The 12,506-nt window shown below is 45.7% G+C and overlaps 1 gene segment (V, D, J or C); it reads right to left on the bottom strand.

Annotated features, from left to right (window-relative positions):
• Positions 1-8,547: 8,547 nt before the first annotated feature.
• On the bottom strand, positions 8,548-9,142 carry LOC144578244 (T cell receptor beta variable 4-1-like). The segment is given in 2 exon segments: positions 8,548-8,975; positions 9,086-9,142. Coding segments are annotated over 2 exon segments (477 nt in total).
• Between the last annotated feature and the right edge of the window lie 3,364 nt (positions 9,143-12,506).

Raw genomic sequence — 12,506 nt, forward strand, 5'->3', positions numbered from 1 at the left:
GGCCTCTAGCACCCCTACCCTTCCTTGGGAGTTAGGGGTCTGTGTTTAACTCCACATGTCCAGGCCCCACTCAGGGAATCCCAGAGGGCCCCTGATGCCAGCAAGCAGCCAGGCCTCCCCTTCAGCCCTCCTCTCCTGGCCACTCTCCAGCCCTCCACTGAGTTCTCTGCAGTACTGTGGAGCCACAGCGCCTCCAAGTGGCCAAAAATTCAGAGTCGCATGGATTCACACCTGACCTGATGAGCTCAAGATTATCCAAAGAAGGAACAGAAATGGCCTGCTCTCTCACACACGCCCTCTCTATGCTTTCCCAAAAGGGCCAATTTAGGGTTGATTATTTTTTTGAGACGGAGTTTTGCTCTTGTTGCCCAGGCTGGAGTGCAATGGTGTGATCTCTGCTCACCACAACCTCCACCTCCCAGGTTCAAGCAATTTTCCTGCCTCAGCCTCCCAAGTAGCTGGGATTACAGGCATGTGCCACCATGCCTGGCTAATTTTGTATTTTTAGTAGAGACCGGGTTTCACCATGTTGGTCAGGCTGGTCTCAAACTCTGACCTCAGCTGATCCCACCTGCGGTGGCCTCCCAAGGTTCAGGGATTACAAGAATGAGCCACAGCGCCCGGCCTAGGGCTGATCTTAAAGTCCATCTTTAGCTAGTGAAGGCAAAAGCATGCATTAACCAACATTTTGATTGCAAAATGAACAATGTTACAGGATTGCAATTAGTATGCTAGGATGAATGAGAGGAGCCTGAAAAATATAAGCTACAGATTTAAACAGCATGAAGCTATCAAGCAGGCCTAGCCTGGAAACTGTATTCAATAGTTCCTTTCGATTAATCAGACCCATGTTTACATACTTTGTACTAATTTAATTCTAATTGCAATGCTGTAACATTGTATATTTTGCAATCAAAATGTTGGTTAATGAATTATTTAAATGAATTATTAGCAAATTTTAGATAGTGTGTTTTATAAAGAGGATTTTTAAATTTTTATAAAATTTATTTCTGAACTTACAAAATCTTGAAATAACCAACCCTATCAGCTCTAAGTCAGGCAGATTCAATTGGCTGTGACATTTCCTGTCACTCCCCAGAAGTGCCAATGAGCTCCACAAGTGACTCAGCACCTCTTAGTAATGCCACCAGAGAAGCTATGTCCATGTGGGTGAGTCTCCACAAGAACACACATACGCGTGCCCACACACACCCATGTACATGTACATGCACACACACATGCACATGCACACACAATATCTTTTACTTGCCAAAGATGATAACATTCCATGACTGCACACAGCTGACTTTCCTGTCTGAGTTTTAGGCTGATTTCTGAAAAGCACCCTTGATGAGGTTCCAGCCTCATCAAATCTCTAAAGATGTGGTTGGGGAAAGTGTGGTTATGGCAAGGAATATTTTTACAGGATCATGAGACTGAAGAGATATTACTATAATGTGATTTTTTTGCTCCAGAAGAACATTTACAAATTACAGCGTTAGATATAGTTAGGATACTTTATCTACAGGCCACCAATCCAGGCTGTGATGACACAATTGCTCAGAGTATTGCAGAGGTTGTATGAAATACTGAGACTATTCATAATCACTATCCATGATATTTCAGGTAAGAAGAATCCTTTGTGAAGGGAAGGCAGTAATTAATCATCCTCCAGAACTCAGTACAAGTGGGCATTAACTTACTCACTTTACAAACATCAAATAGAATCAATTACAAACCTGGCTTTACTTAGGAAAATAAAGGAAAGAGAGTGATACAGTGCAGTCCCAGGGAATGTCTCAGTAGGAAGCGAAGAGGAAGGTGGGTATGAGCCTGCCTTTACAGATGATCAGTATCTGGCCCTGTCTTAGGAGAACAAAGGTTCTTCCAGTCCATGGAAATAGTAAGGACAATAGCAGAGTGTGTAAAGGCTGCTGAGTTTTAGGAAATGTTTAAAGAACTGTTTGATCAATCACAGTTGGTAATTGGATCTGGTTGATGAATTTCAGAAAGATAACCCAGGGAAATAGAACATATTTGAGGGAAACTGGAGAGCATCTACCTGTTTACCTTCAGGGGTAAAATGATCTCATCTGTGTTTTGGAAAGTACTAGATTCGTGCCCTGAAGAGATCAGATTGAGGCCAGAGGACCACAGGGAAGCGAGCAGAACCAACTCCAGGACTCACACCAGGCAAGTGGCTCTTTGGTGATATCCCCAACTGGGACTGGTCACCAGTGATGCTAGTTGCTGTAAGTGCTTCCTTTATATTTTCTAGATATTGAAAATTTGGGGAAGGGTGAGAAGAGAGCTTCTGGTACACAAAACACCACTTCTTATCACCTTCTGCCCTAACTCTACTTTCAAAAATCTTAAATCTTGTTCTCTCTCCTTCACTTTTTCCCAAATCTCCATTTCTTCACCCTAAATTATACAAAGCAAACCCCAGTGATTTTACCTTCAACACTGTACTATTACCAACAATCTTGACCCCAAAATGGAATTCCCTGCCCTCTAAAAGAGAGTGCCAGCTGTTATACTATGAACATGTCCTCTACCCTGTAGCTTACAGTATCAAGCAGAGAAGGTAATTCTGCGGTGAACCTACGGAAGCAGCATCATCCTCTGAGCAGCCCCTCTTGGCCTTGTTTCCCCCAGCCCTGAGTAGCAGAAAGCCCCAGGCTGTGGGTCCTAGCATCCTAAATTACCTGTCTTTCCCCCTGCAGTCCCTAGGTTCTCACAGATATGTCAGGGCTGAGGTTGCTCCACATTGGGCTAGGGAGGTTTCTGCACAGAATGTGGTTGGCTTTGTAGGGCTGTGCCAAGCTGCTGGCACAAAGATAAAGGGCCGAGTCCCCCAGCTCCAAGGCGTTCACATTCATCTCAGAGCTATAGTTAGAGAACTGGCGCCCTGAGAATCGAGCAGGGAAGTTTCCTTTTTCATTCTGTATCTCATTGTAATATTGGAAGAGGAACTGAGGGCCCTGTCCTGGGGCCTGTTGGTACCAGTACACACTGCTATGCCCAGAGATAGGGGAGCACCTCAGTGTCACTTGCTGTCCTCTCATTTTGATCAGGTGTCTTGGAGTTTGTGTGACTCCAGCCTCTCCCAGGCCTGTGGGAAAAGCAGATGGAAAATGAGCACAGGAGACAGTCTGGTGGTACCTCCTCCTCAAGGTAAAGTGGAGGACACAGGGGTGGGGGGCAAGCTCAGAATGGGGGTGCTGTCCTGTCTGCAGGGACTCACCTGCTACTGGGAGACAAAGCAGCACCCAACAGAGTAGCCTGGAGCCCATGGCATGAAGGGGAAGGCAACACTGTGTCTGTGCTCAGGGCTCAGTCCTCCTGGGGAGGAGCTGAGTTCTCAGCCTTGCTTTTCCTGATGGGAGGGGTATTCTGTGATGTCACTGTCCTGTGTCCTCCCTTTGCAGGCTTCCTAAGATCCAGTGCTCCCTGTTCTGTACAGCAGAATCCACTGCACCTGTAAGGGAGGGAGAGGCTGGGGAAAGAACACAGGAGGGAGCCTGAGGGTGCCTTGGATGAGGCGTGCTCCAGAGGCTTCCCACCTGTGCCAAAGACTCACCCACCCCCCCACAGGAGACAAAGGCCTTTCCATCAGAGGCACCTGGAGCCTATGGCCAGGTGGGACAGAGCTGGGCAGATGTCACCCTGCTAGGGGTACTTGTCCTCTGAGAGCTGGGGTTTTGGGCATCACATCTCTGATTCAGATGTTAGGCTGTGATGTCACTGCTCTGATGTCATAGTCCCTGCAGGTTCCCATGCACCCTGCCTCCCTTGTTAGGTCCCTGGCTTACCTGCTTTGTGCTGTAAATATTCTCACATACCATATAGGGCTGGACTGGGCTGCTCTTAGCTGGGCTGGGATTAGGCTACATGTCCCTCCCACAGGTCCTTTGCTTTTTTCTTTAGGCAGTTGTTCCTCTGTCTGTCCCTGCCCAGGGCATGCAGGTTGTACCAACCCAGCAGGGACCCTTCATTCTCCCTTGCAAGCTCACAGAGACTTCCTAACCCCTGCGTAGGTGAAGTGCATGGCTCCCTGATGGGAAGCACACCTGCAATTTTATGTATGTGGCATCACACCTTCTAATGAGTACAGGCATCGAGCAAGCCTGCTCCTTAACCCCCTGTGTCCCAGGCTGCTGGCTCTGTGCCTGCCCCAGAGACATCTGGAGCTCAGACATTTGGCCCTGTGTGTCCCACTGTGAAGTAACTGAGATTTTGCCATTGTTACAATTTGAATGTTTATGTCCCCCCAAAATACAACCTCCAGGAAGACCATATTTGGAGACAGAGCCTCTATAGAGGTAATTAAGGTTTAATGGGGTCATAAGGATTGAGCCTGGATCCAGTATAATTAGTGCCCTGTGAGATGAGACACCTGAGAGCTGGCTTGCTTGCTTTCTACTGTGTGAGGATTCAACCACAAGGGGGTGCTCTGCCAGCCAGAAGGAGGTCAACTCAGAGTCCACCCTCCAGAAATGTGAGAAAAGAAGTTGGTGTTTAGCCACAGTCTGAGTTGACCAATACGGCCCTTCTGCCGTGGTGCAAGGACCTGGGATGTGTTTAAATTAGGAGCCATTATGCTTTATTTCCCCTATAGAAACAATGCAAAGCCTGAAAAATGTGATATTTATCTCCTTCAAGATCATTTTTGTATGGTAAGAGGAAAAAAGGTGATGGAGAAACGTCTGCCTTTGAGAAAATTCTGATGAAGGAGAGGGTGCAAACCTGGCCTCGCTCAGGTGGATGTGCTGCAGGAAGGTCTGTGCTAGAAATCACACCAAGTCTGCCTGTCTCCCTCACCGCAGATAGACTCAAGAATTTTGGGATGAATTTGCAACCAATAGACACCTTAAAGCACTGTGTGCTAGGTGCCTGCTAATCAGCTTAACCAGAAATAAAGAAAATCATACTTTCTGTTCCCATGCTGCTGGGGAATTTGTTTCTTTCCCATCTATCCTCTTTTTTAAAAATCCTCTTTTTGAAGGATGAGTTCATGTTCTTGGCAGAGACTTGGATGAATCTGGAAACCATCGTTCTCAGCAAACTGACACAAGAACAGAGAACCAAATACCGTATGTGCTCGCTCATAGGCAGGTGTTGAACAGTGAGAAAACATAAGCACAGGGAGGGGAGCATCACACACTGGGGTCTGTTGGGGGTGGTTAGGGGAGGGACAGCAGGGGCAGGGGGTGGGAGGTTGGGGAGGGATAACATGGGGAGAAATCCCAGATATAGGTGGACAGAGGCAGCAAACCACCTTGCCATGTATGTACCTATGCAACAATCCTGCATGATCTGCGTGTGTACCCCAGAACCTAAAGTACAATTTTTTTAAAAATCCTCTTTTTACGTGTATTCTTCGACAATATTCTGATGCCCACTTTCCCATATATGAGCAAAGATATGTACAGATAATGACTAAATTTCTCACCTTTTCTTCATGGTTCTACACTTAGCATACTAGAAGGAGAGACTGTTTGGGTTAATGTGGAATTAAAAACATGAACAGGAGACTTTGGAAAACAGAATCTGAGAAGGATTCCGTTACAGAACTGCTGTCCTTCACTTGCTACCATCTCACTGTCGCTCAGGCTGGAGTGCAAGTGGCACAATCTCGGCTCACTGCAAACTCTGCCTCCCAGGTTCCAGCGATTCTCCTGCCTCAGCCTCTCGAGTAGCTGGGACTACAGGCACGCATCACCACGCCCAGCTATTCTTTTGTATTTTTAGTAGAGACGGTGTTTTACTGTGTTAGCCAGGATGATCTCAATCTCCTGACCTCATGATCTGCCCGCCTCTGCCTTCCAAAGTGCTGGGATTACAGACATGAGCCACCATACCCAGCCCGCTTGCTACTTCTGATTTAGTTGATTGCTAATCTGAATTTATTTAAATATCTACATTTGTCATATCAATTATCAAATCTTAAGAACAGTTAAACACATAGAACAAACGTAGCTATTGCCATCTAAACTACTGCTGGACTTTCTAAGTCCAAAGGTAAACAATGCCATGGGACATCACTAAGAAGAGGTTCCGATCCAGCTGCATCTGACATTGGTGGTCACTAGCCAACATGCCCATGAGCTGTAATCAGTGACCAGCACCTCTTCCAAGATGCCATCCAGAGGAGAAAATGCCACATTGAGGGAGCATCCATGGATATAAAACAGGTGAAATCCTCTGAAGCCCAGATGGCAATGTTCTACGACTGAATACTTTTTATGGATTTTGTGCATACGTAACCCACCAAAACCTTTCATAATAGAAGCTGGTGTGTCTGATGCAGTTTCTGATTGTAGAGAGTAGAAAGCTTCTACATAAAATCATGTAAATATGAGCCATCAGTGTCATTCACATTAAGGGCTAGTATATTATTCTACTGTAGAGCGAATACCTAGAAATTTTTTAGTTTAATTAGGTAAAATTGCTAGATTGCTGGCTATTCCTTAGCTAGAAAAAGAAACAAAACAGAATATAGAGATTTCTTCAGAGATGCCTCATATCCCATGATAAATGACTATTATATTTCAGATAAGAACAGGCAGAGATAATATTATAAAAATGTATGGAAAATGAGCTCATGAATCAGACTTCTCCTAAAGTTGCAAACTAGTATCATCTCCTGGCTCCTTCTCCAGATGAACCTGATGAGGCAAGAAAGAAATATGAATATCAGAAACTCACCAATAACGATTATAATCTTTTGGGAAGATGGAAGCTATTTTGGACAGAAGTATGAAGAATATGAGTGGTGAGCCCAAGACTGCAGTGAGAAAACAAGATGGCGGAAGTGGTTTAAGTCCCACCTTGTCTGACTCCCTCCTTACACGGAGACAATTTTATGTACCCTTTTATTTTAGAAATCAATATTAGAGCAACTGATACCACTGGGACACCAAGAATACTAAAAGAAAGATAATTTCCATCATCTGAGTGTGTCCCCAAAATTCATATGTTGACATTTTAAGCCCTGATGTGATGATATTAGGATGTAAAGCCTTTGGGAGGGAATTAGGTCATGAAGGCCTAAGGGGTTATGCCCTTACAGAGACATCAGAGAGCTAGCTGCCCCTCCCAGCATCTGAGGCCAGAGTGAGCAGGAGTCATCTGTGAACCAGAACGTGGGCCCTCTGAGCCATGCTCTCTCTCATCTGTGACATCGCAGTCAGGAGTTTAGCTGACTCCAGGTTCCATGCATCCTGTGGAGTAAACAGGGTCCTGAAACAAAATGTTGGAACCTGCCTTAGGTAAACAGGATAAGAATTTCCCAAGCACTCTCAGGACTCACCTGCTCCAAAGAGACAAAAGATCATCCTGCATAGAAACCTACTGTCTCCTCATGTCAGAATTATGCAGGGCTGAGGCCACTTCCAGCTGAAGCTCTGGTCATTAGCACTGCAAATGGGGAGACCCTGTGAGGTCATAGTCTCAGCTGCAGCCACAGTCTCAGGACTCCCCCCACTGGAGGAGTGGGAGCCTTAGTGCCACAGTGGACACGGATGCCCCCAGGCCCGGCCTCTGTGTTTTCTGGGGGGTGAAGGCCTGAAGACCCTGTGTGAAATAGTGTAGCTGAGGAGCCCCAAGAAACACAGATTTCAGAAAACCTAGGCAAGGAGAACAGTCAGGACCCACTCTCCTCTCTAAAGGCCAATGTAGAGCTATAATCCAGAGACACTGGACTCTGAGCCTGATAGTTTAGTACACTGGAATAAAGATACCTAAGGGGGGAAAAAAATCATCCGTCAAGTGTCAGTGCGGAGAGGAAATCCAGTGAGAAGTTGAGACCTGAAACCAAGGACGCTTCAGGTCAAGGGAGGGAGAGTGGATGAGTCAGGAAGGCTCCAGACCGTGGCTCATGGGTTCTGAACAGATGGGAGTGGTCAGAGGCACATTTGCTGCCTGCGGGGCTCAGAGAAGGTGTCTGTATGGATTTGGAGCTTTGATCAGGGCTGGAATTTGCACTCTAGTTTTGAGTTTAAATAAGAAAAACAGAATAGACAAGATGGAATACAGAATAATAGAACTGGTGTAATAAGAATTTCTCAAACCCTTTCCCCAAACAATGAGTTGTCTACTGTCCTCTCCAGCTGGCTCCTGCCCTGGGACCCTTGCCTAGAAGTTGCCTCTATGATTCCCCAAAACCCAGTGCTGCTTGGCCTTGGGTGTCAGCAATCTGTGACAGAAGGGACCCCTTGGTTCCCGAGAAAGAGAGGCCTAGAAACCACCAGATATAAAGTGTCAGAAGAACTTGGCTCCTCACAGGACACTGTGTGGCCCAGTGCAGAGTACGACTCTGCAGTGATGCAGGTGATTGTTTAGAGGGTTCCTATAAAATCTTAAATTAAACAGTCTCCTTTATAGCATGCTTGCTTGATTTCTCAATTTTAAGAGGAATTTTAAAAGACTAGATCTCAATGTGTTTTTCATTTTTCAGATCAGCTAGAAGGGCAGTGTCATGACTCTAAAGAAAACCCACACTCTAAATATGTGTATGCCATGTAAAGTTGCCACATAGATGAATTAGCAGGTGCCATAGTGTTCTGAGCTTCTGTCGGGGCTTTTGCAGGAAGTGTTCACCCGAGCCCTCCGTGATGGCTTCCTGAGAAGCCCCTGAGGTTTATGCACAGGGAGACAGTGACTCTGCAAGGCTGTGTCTTGTCTGCTGGCACAGAGATACAGGGCCGAGTCTTCCGGCTGCAGGGCGTGTAGGTGAAGGTATAAGTGAGAGCTGTCAGGACATTCAGGTGAGAAGCGACTGGGCACACTTTCATTTACAGAGATTTCCTTATAGTTGTAGATAAACATGAGCTCTGGTGGCTTCTTAGCTTTCTGCTTGTACCAGTACATAACATTGTGCCCCAGGTGTTGTTCACATTGCAAAGACTTCTCATCTGTCATTCCCATGACCAGGTGTTTTGGTGTCTGAGTAACTCCAGTGTCCATGGGGACTGTGGGGGGAAAGGGACAACATTCAGGCAGAGCCCAGGAGGAGGGTTGTTGCTGCAGCCACAAGGAAAAAGCTTGGAGTTCAAGGACAGGCAATTTGAACCCAACTCACCTGCTCCCAGGAGACAGAGCAGCGCATAGCAGAGCAGCCTGCAGCCCATGCTAGACTGGGTCTGAAATGGGGCCTCTGCCTGGGATCCTCTGGGGGAGGGGCTGGGCGCTGGTCTCCTCGGCCCTGGTTGGTGGTTTTTCCTGTGATGTCACTGCTCCTGACAGTTTCCCCAGATGCAGGGGCTGTTTCCTCCTGATCGCTTTGCATCCTTTCTAAGTTCTGACAGAAGGTAGATATGAATTGGCCGGGTTGGGATGAATGGCCTGGGCAGAAAGGGCAGAGCCGGCTTTTTATTTTCCAAGGATATTCCTCTGACAGGGGCTCCTTTGCTCTCAGCTACTTCCTCATTATGTAGCTTCTCCTTCTATCTCTGTCCCCCTGTCTTTCAGGACCCCTCTCAGCAACAGACTACTCCCATTCAGGGAATCTCCTTCTCCCCTGGGGGATTACACGAGACAGCGCTTTTCAAAATGTCCCTTCCCTCAACGTCTAAGTGTGGTGGAGTCTTTTTGCCCGGCTCTGTGTAGGGAGGATAACTGCATGACCACAGATGCAGTGTGGACCAGTGCCCACCATTCAAGATCATGACTGTGATGCCAACCAGCAACCAGGCACTGACAGGGAGCTGAGGGAGCAGGAAAGGGATGAGCCACCCTCTTTCCCTGAAGTAGAGGGCATGGGGCTTGGTTGGGCTTAGAGTTAACATACACAGGATGCTGAAAAAGAACAATAATCGGTATGTGGAGCAAGGGGAAGGGAAATCAGCTTGAAGCTGACATAATAAATCAACACAAAAATAAGTACAAATAAACAAAAAGTGAGATGATTCGTACTTCCTAAGTGATTTTAACCACCTATTTATTATTATAGTATACATTTATTACCATTTTGTAATGGCAATTGTGATTGTAGGGTAAGGGTTGTAGTTATAAACCAGTTCCATAGAAATCTATGTTGGGGGTAGGAAAGTTACCGTGATTAAATTATGGGTTGATAATTTGGAGATTTTTTTAACCTGGAGATGTGCTGGGCCAGGAGGAAAGTGTTAGCATTTTCCTAATGTGTAAATCGTTTCAGATTATTTTTATGTGGCCCTTAAAACAGAGACTGTTAAGACATGCAGATCCGAATTTAAGAAAAGTGGTTGAATCGTCTCCTCCTGAACAGGTTTCATATATGACATACCTTCAACCCTCTACAGTTGGAGATATTTCATTCTTATATAAGAACCTAAAATCAACCCTGATTTAAAGACTAAGGTTGTTACTATTAAAACTATTATAATAGGTGTCTGCTTCAGCAAGGGAACAGTTCTTGGCCCTTCCACCAAAAAAGAAAAAAAAATTGGGGGCCAGGCGCGGTGGCTCACGCCTGTAATCCCAGCACTTTGGGAGGCCGAGGCGGGTGGATCACGAGGTCAAGAGATCGAGACCATCCTGGTCAACGTGGTGAAACCCTGTCTCTATTAAAAATACAAAAAATTAGCTGGGCATGGTGGCGTGCGCCTGTAATCCCAGCTACGCAGGAGGCTGAGGCAGGAGAATTGCCTAAGCCCAGGAGGCGGAGGTTGCGGTGAGCCGAGAACACGCCATTGCACTCCAGCCTGGGTAACGAGAGCGAAATTCCATCTCAAAAAAAAGAAAAAGAAAATAAAAATTGAATTAAAAAGAATGTGATTGCATTGTTTGGCTCCAATAAGTAAACCAAATTTCAAAGATTTTTTTTTTAATAAAATGGAATTCAATCTACCTTGAATAACAATGACAATGGGAAGCTTGATTGCCCTGAGGTCAATAGCTAACGTAAACATTTCCCAAAGCACAGGGTGAGTGACAGGTGAGTTTAAGTCATCTGAATTTGGGATAGATCTGAAGAAGGAAACTGACCTCAGGACACGTGAATTGCAAGAAGGAAGAGTGAAGAGTGCAATAGTGAACGTGAAGTCAAGTCAAGCAAACACGTCTATCCTAAACAGCAGTAGTACATGTGATTGAAGACAGGAGGACATGACTGACTCTAAGACAGCTGGGATTTAGGACACAGAATACTAAAAAGGAACCCAAAAAAAATGTAAGAAAAATCCCCCATTTTTTTTTTCCTGGGCCAGATCGTAAATTGTGGATGCAGAGGAAGGGAGACCAAAAGGCTGAGCAGAGACCAAGTTCTGGAAGGCTGAAGACGTGGGCAGAGATTTCAGAAGACACACAGGACATTCAGACCCCGTTACAGTGGAGTGATTGGTGAATACGCAATGATTCCCACGAAGACCCTGGAAAGGCCATGCACTAGCAATGAGGACCACACGCTGGGGCTCCCTAAGAGGGAGGGCAAAGCTGAAGAAGACTCTAGGAAGTCCTACATTCAACCCTCCCAGAATAAAATCCAACACTCTTTCCAAGAGATAACATAATCCAGAGCCTCAAGCCTATGTCATTCACAATGCTTCACACAAACTCTTTCTAACCTTTCATGTAGGATATTTAGAAGTCTCCTAATCACTGATGCCACCCAAAAATCTATCTCCTTTCTGATCCACACTACTACCAGTGTTACTGTAGCAAAATATCAATTTCATCATGTTGTTTCACTTGGAGTAGGACCAGCGGCTCACCACTGCCTAGAGATTTGTGTCCAAAGTCCTTTTCATGTCTCCCAATATCCCCAGTCATCCGGCTGTCTTGAGGAGAGTTCGAGATGACACTCATCAGAACTGGGAGAGATTCTTGCTGCTCACTCTTGTTGAAGAGGAGTCTACAGTGCACAAGGCTGCCTCCGCTGGCTTGTCTCCGACATTTTCTTTCCAGCTTATTTATTGCCATAGAATTTCATGCCTCTGCAAATATTTTTCTGTTGAAAAGGAAATTTCACTTGGTCCTACTCCAAGTGGAACGGCATGATGAAACTGATATTTTGCTACAGTAACACTGGTAGTAATATGGATCAAAAAGGAGGTTGATTTTGGGGTGGCATGAACTGATAATCCAAATTGTCTCTTGATCTTAGCAATATTTTCCTTCCCCTCTCCTTTATGCTTATGCTCATCAACCATTTTTAACAACAGTGTGTTTATAATCATAACATTACAGAAAATATGTACCCCTATGTACAGCAGACAAAGACAAGAAACGGCTTTTCCCATCAGTTAAGATCTTCAGTACATGGGACAGGCTCCTCTTCTGTTAGCCAAATCCTGATACATTGCTCACTTTGTTATGAACACCTGCTTTAGCTGATAAATAAAATTCTGAGAGAGTTCTGTGTACATAAAATGGAGAATTGCCACATCAGGTGCACTGGCAGGCTGCACTACAGACTGAAACTCCATCAGAGGCCGTCAGGGAATGGAGACTGGAGCCTTGGGTGCAGGTGCACACACTGCCCCACAGCTTCCTGGCTGAGCCGGGAGGTTTGTGCACAGGGA

The sequence above is a fragment of the Callithrix jacchus genome, chromosome 11 (genome assembly GCF_049354715.1).
Source record: "Callithrix jacchus isolate 240 chromosome 11, calJac240_pri, whole genome shotgun sequence".
Classification (NCBI taxonomy): domain Eukaryota; kingdom Metazoa; phylum Chordata; class Mammalia; order Primates; family Cebidae; genus Callithrix; species Callithrix jacchus.